The 13,161-nt window shown below is 45.5% G+C and overlaps 1 protein-coding gene across 4 annotated transcripts; it reads right to left on the bottom strand.

The window, feature by feature from the left end:
- Positions 1-632: 632 nt before the first annotated feature.
- Positions 633-12,646, bottom strand: CDO1 (cysteine dioxygenase type 1). Of its 4 annotated transcripts, none has more exons than XM_081827222.1 (6): positions 12,533-12,646; positions 11,829-12,029; positions 8,803-8,880; positions 7,128-7,282; positions 2,343-2,512; positions 633-1,406 (listed from the first exon to the last, which is right to left on the bottom strand). In XM_081827222.1, the coding sequence occupies exons 2-6, from the start codon at positions 11,996-11,998 to the stop codon at positions 1,377-1,379; spliced, it is 603 nt and encodes a 200-aa protein (XP_081683348.1). In that variant the 5' UTR covers positions 11,999-12,029; positions 12,533-12,646; the 3' UTR covers positions 633-1,376. The 4 variants fall into 4 exon arrangements, with proteins under 4 accessions (XP_081683348.1, XP_081683350.1, XP_081683351.1 ...); XM_081827224.1 differs by lacking the exon at positions 12,533-12,646 and adding an exon at positions 12,186-12,334; XM_081827225.1 differs by lacking the exon at positions 12,533-12,646 and adding an exon at positions 12,144-12,286 and having other exon boundaries at positions 11,829-12,025.
- Between the last annotated feature and the right edge of the window lie 515 nt (positions 12,647-13,161).

Here is a 13,161-nt window from a genome sequence, read left to right as displayed (position 1 = left end):
TAGCCCCACTGGAAGGGGCAGATCTGAGCCCAGCTGACATCAATGAAAATGCAATGCAGGGGCGCCTGGGTGGCTCAGTTGGTTAAGCGACTGCCTTCGGCTCAGGTCATGATCCTGGAGTCCCTGGATCGAGTCCCGCATCGGGCTCCCTGCTCGGCGGGGAGCCTGCTTCTCCCTCTCCCACTCCCCGTTTGTGTTCCCTCTCTCGCTGTGTCTTTCTCTGTCAAATAAATAAATAAAATCTTAAAAAAAAAAAATGCAATGGAGGGATGTCAAATTTTCAAGAAGCTGGAAATCTACACGTTGTTCTATGAAATCTCTTATTTTTAAATGCTGGGAACAATTCCCATTGAAACACAGACAGACCCACACATTATTTTCAGGCAAAACTGCTCATATTGGCCAACCACACAGGGGCCAGAGGCCCTGGACTTGGTATCTCTGGCCATTTAGTGAAGGCATGTGAAGCACAAAAAGGTAAGCTGCTTTGAATGCTTTTTTTTTTTTTTTGGCCCTCTCAACACCTTATCTCATAAAAGCATCTTTTGCATGCTTTTGGTACCCCATCGAAATCTAAGAAAGTATGAATTAAATGAAATTCCAATCAAGTTAAACAGAAAGACAACTCTGAATTGTATTCAAATCCAGTTTTATTAAAATCATTTGGCAATTTTAGTGGTTATACAAAGTCTTTGACTAGGACCACTGGACACATTAGACATGAGTTTGTGTTTTTGGTTTGGCCTGGTTTTAGGGGTACAGGTAGTTCCCTAAAATCTTCTGCCCTCCCTTTCATTACCAAATGGCAAAGTGCCTTGAGTTTCTCTGTCTACAATATCCTGCTACTTATCGGACAGGAATTTGTCAAGTAAGACTGAAAAAATAAAATCCATAGATTCAAAAAAATCTCTGCAAATATTGAGAACATACGAGGGATACAAAAGACACCTACATTTAGTCCTCCAAGTAACAAGGCAAGCATCTGATGTCTGTGGTTTCTTGTTTTTATTTATTGCTAATTACAATTCAGAGACCAAAGGGTTTCCAAAAGCTCTAAAAATCTTCATTGAATTGTTGACATTCATTGACATTCCCCCCATACAGTTCCACTGAATTCAGAGGATAAAACCAGGACAGCACTTGAATTGGCCTTTACAATTACGAGCCCGTTTTTCCTTTAGTGTGTGATTTTTCTTCTGCAGTAGCTTGGAGTACTATCTGCTTGCTCAGTGCTTGACAATTAGCATCTGCCTTGCGGGAGATCTAAGTATTGGCTTCGTAAAGTGTATTATGGACAGCAGCTGCTGGAGGCATCCCTGTCCGGGGCAAAACTTTTAGCAGACCTTAAGCTAAAACCTTAGAGGATTTGGTGCTCCTTAGTTGTTCTCCAGGGATCCTGAAGCTGTCTATAAGAGACAAAGAAAGTTGTGTAAGAATCTTTACACAAGAACTTTCAGCCGGTTCCGAAGGAGTCCTTGCTTTTCTAGCCATGTATGAAAACTTGGCTTTGGCCGGGGAGCCCTGTTGTTTTGTTCCTGTGGTAAGACTATCTCTTGGGGATTGGAATGCAGACAACGAGGCTGGGCAATCACCTGAAAAAATTCTGCCCTCGCTTCCCTCCGAGGCGGTACTTTCTTAAGATTTGTGAGGATAGTTTCCAGTACTGGTTTTCAGGCATTGTCTATCTCTGGACATTCTCGTTATGAATTCCAGACCGTTCCCCTGAATGGCCAATGTATTTCACCAGCGGGAGAAGACTGGCCATACCCGATCACGGTTGGCCACCTGATTGTTTTCAGGGGGAAACACTTATTCCTCCAGGAGAACACATTACCAGACTCTACTCTCACTGACTCGTGGCCTAAAAAATAGCACTGCTCCAAGAAAAAGCAGCCTGGCACTCAGAATAGGGCCTTGACTTTGGGAAGGTTAACTATGCGCGTGATCTGTGTTGTTCTAGTTCATAGGCCTGTGAACATTAAGTCACAGCAGAAGCAGTGAACATCAAATAATAGTTTTTATTCTTATTTCTCTAAGAAATGAAGGAACATCTTCTTTAGGAAAGAGCATACACTTTTAAGTTTCGCCACACATAACTCTTTGCATCTAATTTATGTTCTTAAAAAAATATAAGTGGCAAATGACCTCTCCCAAATTAAAGAAAAGACTTAGGATATAAGGGTCCCCTCCCCCACATTAAAGTTGCTCTCAGTCTTCACTTCAAGAATACTTACTGCGAGACATTCGGATAGTATCTGGGACCAAAAAAAACCTCAATGCGTACAGGGTCACGTTGCCGACCCACAGAGCACTTAATCCCAGGAGAGAGAACTTCTACTTACAAACGGAGTCCTGATTCCAAATTTGCTATGGAATGTCATGGTGACTTTGTTTTTATGTCCTGTTCTTTGATCAAAGGCATGGCACGTATCAAACGGCGGGATGTACAAGTGAAGGCTCACGGCGGGTTCCGTGTGGCTAATGTTCTCTACTCGATGTAAGCCGATGGAATCTACATGACACCCAGGAAGGAGAAGCGGACAAAGGAGCTGAGATGACTGACAGGTGCCGGCAAAAGTTCTGCCAACCACGTGAGATCATAAATCAATCTGATACAGACAAGCAGTCACTTCAAAGGGACTTCCCAGTTAAAGATCGTAAGCAATGTGTCCTCTACTCTTTCCCGAAACCCCCCTACAATTGTATTAGAACAATTTTAAAAAGGCATCAACCCACAAAGACCAAAAAAAAAAACACAAAAAAACCCAACACCAATGGGAAAATAGAAAACATCAATGAAAGCGTAAAAGTTTGAGGGCTTGAAAGTAGATGAATGGCTTTGCCAAGGACAGAAAGCTAAATCCTTAGCTCCCCGTGAGGAGAGCCCCAAATTAACCTGACTTCCATCTTGATATCATATCTGTATCTATGTATCAACAGCTCAGGGATGGCAGCTTCTGGAAATGAGGATGAAGATGGGGCGAAAAATCCAAGAACTGGTTGCAAGCCTATTAAGTAGAGGCTCAAATCCCTTTTACCACTTCTCTCCCTCATTCCCCTGAGTACAAGTCTGAGATCTATACTCTAGAAAGAGTCTAACACATGAACTCAGGACCGGTGGATACCAGGTGAAAAACAGGTGATGTTACCAGGTGACCTAAGTGATCATTTACCTACTGAATGGTACGATCCCTGCTTTCTTCCCCACCTAGCTGCCAGAATGCTGCCAGACAGGATTCCCCCACCACCACCCTCCTCCCCAGCCCGACAGGAGATGGGAAGCACCTTCTCAGGGATCTGATCGGCTCTAGAACAAAGCTCTTCAAGGTATCTCTACTGGTTGTTCCTCAAGGAGAAATGTCTGCCAGATTATCCTGGAGGGAAGTCTAGTTGACACACACCATCCATGTGTTCAGAGCTACCAGTTAACTTCTTTTTTGTCCCCAGTTTCAAATATTAGCATACAGCCAAGGCCACGAGACAACTGAGCAAGGCCTCCAGTAGTAAAGACAGGGTCCAGAGCACACCCCGCCCCCACCAAAATGCAGACCCTTGAAACAGACACTGCTCAGGAGAAGACTTAAAAATTTTTTTATGATTAATATCCTCAGAGAGAGAAGCTCAATACCACAAAAAGGACCAGAGAACAAAAGGAGCTTTCAGAAACAAAAAGAAATAGCTGAAACAAAAACCTGAATAGAAAGGTTGGAAGAAAAACTGAGGAAGCTAGAAAAGACTCAAAGAACAGAGAAATAAAAAGAGAAAATAGGAAAGAAAAAAAAAATCAGATGGCTAGTTCAGGAGGTTTCATATCTGAGCAATAAGAGGTTCAGAAACAGAACCAAAACACCAAAACCAAACAAAACCCCAAAGAAATAACTTGAGAATATTTTCTTGACTAGAGGGACACAGATTTCCAGAATGAAAGAACCCACAGACTACCCAACACAATGAATGAGAGTCATGAATCAAGGTACAGGACTGTAATACTGGGGATAGGAAAAGATACCAAAAGAGAACATTCCAAAGTTTCTAGAAAGAAAAAATAATTATACAGAAAGATTCAAGAATCAGAATGGCACCAGGCTTTCAAAAAGAAGACAGATTGGAAACAAAAAGTCAAGGGATTACCTTCATAGTTCTGAGAGAAGATCCTAGGTCCTAATTCCACATCAGGCTAACTTACCAATCAAGTTGTGAGGGTAGAACAGAGATTTTTAGATACATGAGGTCTCAAAAACTTACTTTCCATGAACCCTTTCTTTCTCATAGAGCCAATGAAGATATCTTCCACCAAAATAAGAGCACGAACCAAGAAGGAAGCAGACAAGTGATCAGGAAAAAAGGGGATCAGTAATGGGAAGGAGCACAGGGAAAGCCTGCATGATGTGAGGGGACCCCAGAATGGCAGGTGAGCCCTGGCTGAGAGACTGATCAATTCACATTGAAGTAAGTCTAAGGGCCCTGGGGGAGAGGAAGGAAAGAAGGAAGGAAGGAGGGGAGGGAGGGAAGAGAGGAAAGAGAAAATACTCAAAAATATGTTGAGAAAAAATTTCTCGTTAGGAGAGAGTTTGAGGTGTAATCAAGGAAGGAATTCAGTGTTAATTAGTGTAGTTAAGGTAGGCACCAAATTATGATTTATACTTTATGATCTGGCTCCATGAGCTCGTATAAGACAAAAGCAAAGCCTAGAAGGTGAAGACTGAGGTTCTATCCCAGCTATAGTTAGACCACCTTCCAACAACTCACAACTTCTGGGATCTTTAGCCGTTTTCCTCATTTCCCAAAATGGGACGTAATTCTCGGATACGCAGACTTTGTGGTTCTATAGCTTACTGCTCATGACAGACCAGCTTAAGCACACTTTTGAACCTAAGTTCTACATTCTTGAGAGATGGCCACCCTTACACAAATTGTTTGTTTCTCCAATTGCAAGCGCATACACTACTCAATGCAAGCTGCACAATCCTGCAGTCACAGCCCCCACAAAACCTAGTCATCGTCCTTTAGAGAAGCCCCTGAAACTCTTGTCTGGTATCTACTGTTAATAATCCCAGCATCCATCCATCCATCCACCCGCCCATCCATCCATCCATCCATCCATCCGTCCATCCACCCGTCTTTGCCTCCTTTCCTTATGCCCATGGTGTACCATCTCTCACAATAACCTTGGACCTTTCTTGGTGATACTTACCGATGCCAGTTTGGTCTAGGCATGTCTACCATTTGCCTTTATGTAATTTGGTCTCCTTGTCTCAACTTTCTTTTTTCTCCACCCCGTGTTGCACACTGCTACGGAATCCATCAAGATACTCCCAATAAAATTCTACTGACCAAAGCAAACTCTTACTTTCAGCTGGTTTTGGAGGCCCCAGGCCCTCATCTCCCTCTACTCTCTTCCTACTCCTGTCCAAGCCCATTCTCCCTTGTCTCTAGCAAGACCATTCCGGAACTTTTCATTCTTTGTAATGATTGTGACTTCCCTTCCCTCACATTCTTCCCTGTACTCGAAACACCGTTTCCACCATCAGTATCCATCTGCACCCCTCCTGCATCGGTAAAAATCAAGAGTTGAACTCTCAAGGCTTTTCATCTTATGGGCAATTCGTCTACAGAAATATTTAGCTTTTCCCACCCAATATTTTACCGACTGGCAAAATTTCCCAGAAAAATCAGAATTTCCCACTTCGGTGGAAAAGGAATTTGAACCATGTGGCTGGAACTGAGTGGCCATCACTGTCCCCCTTAGACAGTGTGGCCTGCACACACCAGGACCCACAGCCTTATTCTTGGCCTGTATGACTCACTTACCTTACCTGCTTGGCTCCTATAGGTTTTGCACTGAAGACCCTTGAAAAAAAGCTTACCTCCTCTTTAAGACCTAATCTAGTTTCACAAAGACTCTGGGACTCTAGCTGAAAGCAATTATTCTGAAAGGCTTTTTGGCTTCACTGGGAGGAATACAGGCAACAAAATTGTTCCAGGAAATTTGGTATGTCTTATATATACCAACCCTCAGATAAAAGCTTCCCGCCACATAAGAAATGGACCCCTTTGTGTTTTGTGAATGGGGGAGAAAATTTCCCATACGATCTGACCTTTGTAAGTGGCTTACATTCTTAAACTAATGAACAAATTCAGGTCAAGTGTCAAAACTAATATGGGACTTTAAGATACAAGAAAAAAGTTGCATGGCCAGAAAAAAATCTCTGTAATATTTTATTTTACATCAATGGGATGGCATCCCAATTAAGAGTACGGGCTTTGGAATCAAATGGCTTGAGTTCAAATCCTGACGGGCACTTAAAAGCTGAGTGACCTCAGACGAGTTATTTATTGTTCCTGTATGTTGGCAATCTCATCTATAAATGGGAATCAAAAATGATCTCCCACCACCTTTAACAGGCTTTTTGGAAAGTGACTATCTCCTTTAGAAATACAGATGTTAATCACAGCCTCTTCTGAAAAGCATCTGGCTCTCCCAGATCACATTTAGGAGAAAGAATGAATTCTTGGTAGAGATCTATAAATCACTGGTAAATAATGTGCTCTATAAAGATTCCCTTGAGAACATGCTTTTAAGTCTGCTGTATGTATTTTATAAAAACAGGGACTAGCCAGCATTCTTAATCATTTCCAGAACATTTCCTTACATTTTCTAACACAAAGACTAATATTTCCAACCTGGCCTCACTCCCTTATTAAGAGAATCTACTTTTGGGGCGCCTGGCTGGCTCAGGCCACAGAGCGTGCGCCTCTTGACCTCAGGGTTGTGGGTTTGAGCCCCATGTTGGGTGTAGAGATCACTCAAAAATAAAATCTTTAACAAAAATAAAAATAAAAGACTCTACTTTTGTAAATTCATATTCGATGCTAACTGTCCTCAGACTTGGCAGGAAATGACTTTTCAGTGCATCTACTGCACGTATTTTGAATAAAGTGATTCTAACTCAGATGCAAAGCTTAAAAAAAACAAAACCTACTGCTTTTAGATCATTTTCCAAGTATCTGAAACCATGACTCCATGAACCAAAGTCTGCTGGACGTGGGCAAGTAAGCAGTATTTCAGAAGGGAGTTCAAGGCTTTTCCCACTTGCCCTTAGAAAAAGGTATTCGATGTTAGTTACCGTTGATGTAGGCACACTGGTTTTCTCTCAAGATTCTTTCAGACTTCTTGATCATCTCGTTGGATTTTTTGTCAGGCCAGGCAAATAAGGTCTCCTTTAGATTTCCCTGCAGCATCTTCAGAAAGCAGTGGGAGTCGGTGTGATCATGGATACTGCTAATATAGACACAAAAAGACAACGGAACTCAGGGGATGGTCCAGCAGCACCCAGAGCCGCATAACACTCTGCCCAGAGCTGATTACTGCTGCATACTGTCGAGAGGACGGGTCACAAACCATTTCAGCTGGCTTTGTAAATGTCATCGATTTGTAATTAACAGCGTTCAGGGCAACACGTAACATACTATGTCTTCCGTATCAGTGCATATACGGGGTGCAATGCTGATGCATGACCGAAGTACAGAACAGTGCGTTTTTAAAAATCGGGTTGTACTACTACTTTGATAACAGAAATACAAAACCAGCAACCTTTTATCTTCTGCAAGACACAGCTTTTAAGAACTCAATTAAGCTGGGCTACAACTCGATTATAAAACCTCAGAGAAATTTGAGAAAGGATAAAGATAATCATCTCTCATAACTGCATCACACTTGTAAGATCACTTTATAGTGGGTTTTTTTGCCCCCCAGGCCTTTTCTCTTTTCTCCTGCCTTTGGGGGACAAAAGGTATGTGTGTTAACACCCAGACGTTTTACTGCCATCATGTTAATATTTTGTAGATTTAGAGTACCCTACCTGTGATTAACTCCCAACAATGGAGGGAGAACGGAAGTATATTGGATTTGCAGAAAATATTTATTCATGTAACCTTAGGCTAATAAAAGGTATGAGCCTGTATGTTATTAGCATTTATCTTCTATGTTGAATGCATAAAACCATAAGAACTCATTTCCTAAACCCACAGAGCCTAGTCCTACTCTTGACATAATCTGCTTTCAAAAAAATATTGAATGAATGAAAACAATGCCATTCTGTATGAGTAAAATCCTCTATAGACCTAACTCCCCCCAAATCTCATAAATTCAGGTCTCCTCTCTCCCATCAAAAACGGGTCTGCCAGTATTGTTTTTACCATTCTCAAAAGCCCGAGAAGGATCTGTTTACAGAGATAACAATACTCACAAGTGTAGAAACTAGGGACAAATTAAGGAACCAAGTTTCAAAGAATTGGTATTAGTTTAAGCTGCCTTGCCCTCTACATAAAAAAACTAAAAAGAAAGTAAAAAAAGGCAAAGACAGTAAACAATTAACTTGAAGTAGCAAGAAATTTTCTGAATTTGTGAATTGCTCTTCTGGGTCCAAATGTGGACCCTTTTGTCTTTGGTCCCATAACTGTTTACAGACTTCAAAGCACCACAAAGGTCAAGTTTTAGCAAAATTCCGTATACATTTAACTCTACAGAAGACACAGAGAGAGAGAGAGAGATTAAGTTAAACTGGTTACTACCTCCTTCGATTTACTACTCATTTGGGGGGCTGGTTTTGGTATACATGGTGTATGCCTAAACCCCTGATGTTAATTCCCATGAGAATTTCTGTTGGGACATTTTGAACAAATAACTGTATCATGAAATTTGTTAATGCTCCCAAGACCTGTAGCCATTCTGGTACTGGCCTTTTCTTAGGCTGGACTAGATCATCGACTAAGCATCTGCAAATGAATTAACTGTATTACCTGCCATGTCCTTCACCCCAACACAGAATCATTAGGTTGAATTTTCCATTTCCTTCATCCACAAGATTTCGAGTATACCTGAAAGGAAGGTATTCAGAAGTTTGAATCTGGTTGATGAAATATGCATTGGGAAAAAGAAGTGTGTCACTAAGTACGGCTCACTTACAAAAGTGAATATTTCTACCTCTAAACAACTTTAAATGTGGTTTTCTAATTAGAAAAATCCAGCACAAATGAAAACAAGTCATTTTTTCAGGTCATTTTGGACATTTTTGTATTTTGTATCACCACGTTTATAACTGCTCTGTTTTAATTAATGGCACAAAAAAGGTAAGGGGGGGGAGCAAATTCCTTGATTCTCCTCCTGACAGCCTCAAACTGATAAAAAGAATGTTTCTTACAGAGGTATTTACAAAGTACATTACTGCTCTAGGCAAGAATGTTGCTATTTTTTTTTTTTTCCTTCCTCCCTGTAGCTAAACCAGAACGTAAGAAACAAGGTTTCATTAAATAGCTGTTTCTAGAATTCTCCTTAGTATTTGCTATAACCCAGACACAAACCACATTCAAAAGCACTCATAATGGAAAATTCCTCCACAAATAGGGTGGGGATTGACTTAAGTATACAACAAAGGACACTCCATAGGGAAGTAAATAACACTCTAAACCTTTTCCAGGAGAAACCAGTAACTGGCCACAAAAAATCCCAAATCGAAAGGACCACAAGCACACCATCAGTAAAACAAAAACCAAAACCCACTTTTAAAGTTTCTCTTGGTCGAAAAGGTACCATCCACACCATCTAGTTAGCAAAGTTTGATATAAATCATGACATTCACTTAGATTTTTTAAGACAAGGAATCTTTCTCCCATATTTGGGGGAGTGTTTGATCACACGGTCATCTGTTCGTTTATGTCCTGAATGCCCCTTCCTCCCTCTTCCTCCCCAGGCAGGAGGCCAGGTGCTGGCAGAGCGGGAGCACGGAGAGAAAGGTGATTAGTAAGTGCTTTTTAGATGTCAGTCATCCTTACTTGGTAGCCCTTGATGACCTCGCAAGGGGCTGTGCACACAGCCTTTAATTCCCAATAAACTCCACTTTTGGTGTCAGGATACTCTTTTTCTCTCTCTACCAGTCTTGGGGTCACCCCCCTTGCCTCTCTGGAGCTATTTCCAGAGACGTTACCATCTGGCTCACACTAGAACATTCTGTCTTGGTTTGTCTGCACTGGCTTTCCCAAGGTCAGAGATCAGAATCCTTTGCAGTGCTGGACACCTATGCCATGCAAAAAAAATACTATCAAAATAATTTGCACTGTCCTACATCTCTCCCTCCACACTGCCCCAGCTGCCCACCCAGGACTGCATCATTATTTTAGTTGCACTTCCAGATGCCTGGGTATAGATCAACACAAATGCTTGTGTTGCATTTCAAGTGACTCAGAGCTTATCAATCAAGAGGAACTGAAAGCCCCCGGAAATGCCATTGTTCTAAAGATTCAGAGCCCTTCCAGCCTACCGTGGTTGCTGAATTTCACTTGGTCAATGATCTATCTAGGCTGAGGGCAGGCGCCACGCATCAGCTGGAAGGTTAGTGGTTGTTTGGAGTGAGGACTCGGAATAATGATGCTAATTTGACTCTCGGGGCTCCTACCTGAAAGAAGTCTGACCCAGTGCAGGTAATCCAACCTTTTTATTGCCTACCATTCCTCATCTGTAAAACAGTTGGGTAAGAATTGTACCTATCTCACAGAGGTGTCATGAGATAAATGAGTTAATATGGTGTATTAAACTGCCTGGAAGAGTACCTGGCCCAGAATAAGCCCTCACTTGGAGCTAGCCGCAAAATTAAAAAGTGGACTCTGCTAGCTTTACTGGTAGCCACAGAAGGATAGGAACCAAAGGAATTTCCTGGAGCCACGTACAAGTGGAAAATGGGATCTTAAACAGGCTTCGCTGTTGTATTTCAAATCCTAAAATACAGAGGAAACAGCCCTTGCCGACAAACACACTTACCTATGTTTAGGTAGGGTGACTAAAAGGAACTGCTCCCAAGGAAAACAATCTCTGCTTATTCTTATCTTTCAAGTATTTGTTCTCTGCCTACCCTCAGCCCAACCAGCCATAAAGACTGAATCGCTAGCTGCCCTTCAGAACAGAAAACCCTCACCCTTCAGGGGGGATCAGGTTTTACTTCCGGCGCTAGAGGATTGGTAGAGAGATTCATTTTTACTTATATCACGAAGCCAGAGCTGCAAAGGACCATCTCACTCCAGCACATCTGGGAAGCAGCGGTCTCCCATTTACATTCCAGAGCCTCAGAACTAAGGATTCGAGAAAGCATATTGCCTGGGGGCTGAAAGGGAAGCACTCCTTGAATTCACAACCCTGAGAGTGGGTGGAAATAACCCCACAGCCCGGCAAGTTAAATGGGTCTGGGAGGGTCAGCATGAGCTGAAAGCAGCTATTTTATCGTGGCAAAAATGGCTGTTGGCAGGTGCCCGGCCGCGGGCGACCGACTGATGGAGAACTGGCTCGGGGGACTGTGTCCTCCACCGCCACCCCTTTCTTGGGATGGCTGATGGAGTTCTCTCCAGGGAGCACGCTCCGTCCCCCAGGGGCGGCGGGCCGGGGAAAGCCCAAGCGCGTGGGGCCACCGCGGCGGGGGGGGGGTCTCCCCGCACCGCCGCGCCCGAGGCGAGGGAGCAAGCCGGAGGAAAGAGCACAGCTTCCGAGGCCGAGAGAAGGAGCGGAGGTTTGGAAGCGTCCGGATGGACCGGCGAGAAGGGGACAAAACACTTTACAGCGGTGCAGTGGCCTCCGCGCCCGGAGCCTTCCGCAGTCTCCGGCCAGGCCGGGATGCTCCGCCTTTGGACCAAAGCGCCGAGCGCCAGCCCTGCGGCTCGAGGGCGAGAAGGCGCAGCGCGGGGCTGCGGGAAAAAGGCTGGCGAGCGGCCGGAGGGTGGGCGCCGCGGGGCGTCGGAGACCTGCGCCCGAGCTCTCGGGGCCGGGGCTAGGGCGCGCTCACCGGTACTGGTCGAACTTGGCGTACGCCGCCCACTCGGCGGGGTCGCTCTCGTAGGCTTCCAGGACCGCCTGCACCTCCTCCACGTTGACCTCCTCGCCGGCGAAGAGCTGGTGCAGGATGCGGATCAGATCCTCCAGGGTCCGCGGCTTGAGCACCTCGGTCTGCTCCATCCCTCGCCGGGCTGGCGGCGCGCGCGGCTCTCTGCTGGGCTGAGCGCGGGGGAGCGGGGGGCGAGGGACCTCAGCTGCTGGCTGCACAGCTGCGCGCGCGGGGGCGCACACACACACACACACACACACACACACACACACACACAACCCCCAGACGCTCGAGCGCCACAGCTAAAGAGCTCCCCACCAAGATATCAAGAGGCACCCCCAGGTCCCCCAGCAGCGTGGCGGATCCGGGCTCGCGGTAGAACTCGCCGCGCGCACAAATCAGGACCGAGTCGGCTGGGTCCGGCGGCCCGGCCCTTTTTAAGCTCTCGGAGTCGGCGGGACTGTACCAACGGCCCTCGGAGGGTGGGGAGAGGCGGGGAGCGACCTGGGGACCGTGGCGGAGGCGGCGGGAGCGTGCGGACAAGGTCCACGCACGCCGCCCCGGGTCCCCTCTTCCCTCCCCACCGCCCGGCACGGCGGCGCTCCCGGGGACCCCGGCTCCGCGTCCCCGCCTCCTCGGTGGGCTTCTTGCCGTCCCCAGCCCACCTCGGCGCGGCGCGTTGTGTCCGCCCATCCTGGCCCCTCGGCTCCGCGCCCCCCTCCACTCCCGCGTCGCCGCCGCCCTGGGAGGCTCCCCGCCGCGCGGGTCGGCGATGAGGGGACGTAGACCGCAGAGGGTCAGGAGAAGGCTGGGGCGGGGGGGCGCTGAGGAGAGGGGAGGGAGGGGCCCTCCCTTCCGAATGGAAGTGGGAACTGAGAATTGCTTGCGAAGGTTGACGAGGGCGTCCACTCCCTAGCTGGAGAGCTCCTGTGTCGTCGACTGAAAGTATCCAGAACATGTTCCAGGCTAGGTGGAGAAAAAAAAGTGGAAGTCTTTCTTGGAAAAAACATCTAAATGTACTGTACCGAAAATACAATTTTCACAAAGGACACTCGGGTCTCGAGCAAGACGAGGGAGACGTTGGGAGGCCAGGGAACCCCTCTTCAGTTTTAAAATCAAACATTGCCTTTAAAATAATGTATTCGGTGCAGAGACCGGATGTATCATTAATGGCTTCTAAAGCAGTAATTTAAAGGGTTCTAAGGAGGCTATTAAAATCAAATCGAGGAGTGCAATTGAAAGAGCCTACTGGTTAGGGAAACGTGTCTCTGTGCTGTGCAGGGCACTCAGCACG

The sequence above is a fragment of the Leptonychotes weddellii genome, chromosome 7, assembly GCF_054177405.1.
Source record: "Leptonychotes weddellii isolate Sample4059 chromosome 7, ASM5417740v2, whole genome shotgun sequence".
In the NCBI taxonomy this organism is placed as follows: Eukaryota; Metazoa; Chordata; class Mammalia; order Carnivora; family Phocidae; genus Leptonychotes; species Leptonychotes weddellii.
The sequence above is the reverse complement of the archived record's forward strand: the minus strand, read 5'-3'. Positions and strand labels throughout refer to the sequence as shown.

Excerpts from the sequence above, each read along its gene's own strand:
- CDO1 (XM_081827222.1), bottom strand. The coding sequence starts at position 11,998 with ATGGAGCAGACCGAGGTGCTCAAGCCGCGGACCCTGGAGGATCTGATC. Across the intron at positions 8,881-11,828 it reads GCCAAGTTCGACCAGTACCG|GTATACTCGAAATCTTGTGG; the intron begins GTGAGCGCGCCC and ends CCTTCCTTTCAG. Across the intron at positions 1,407-2,342 it reads TTGGAATCAGGACTCCGTTT|ACAGCTTCAGGATCCCTGGA; the intron begins GTAAGTAGAAGT and ends TGTCTCTTATAG.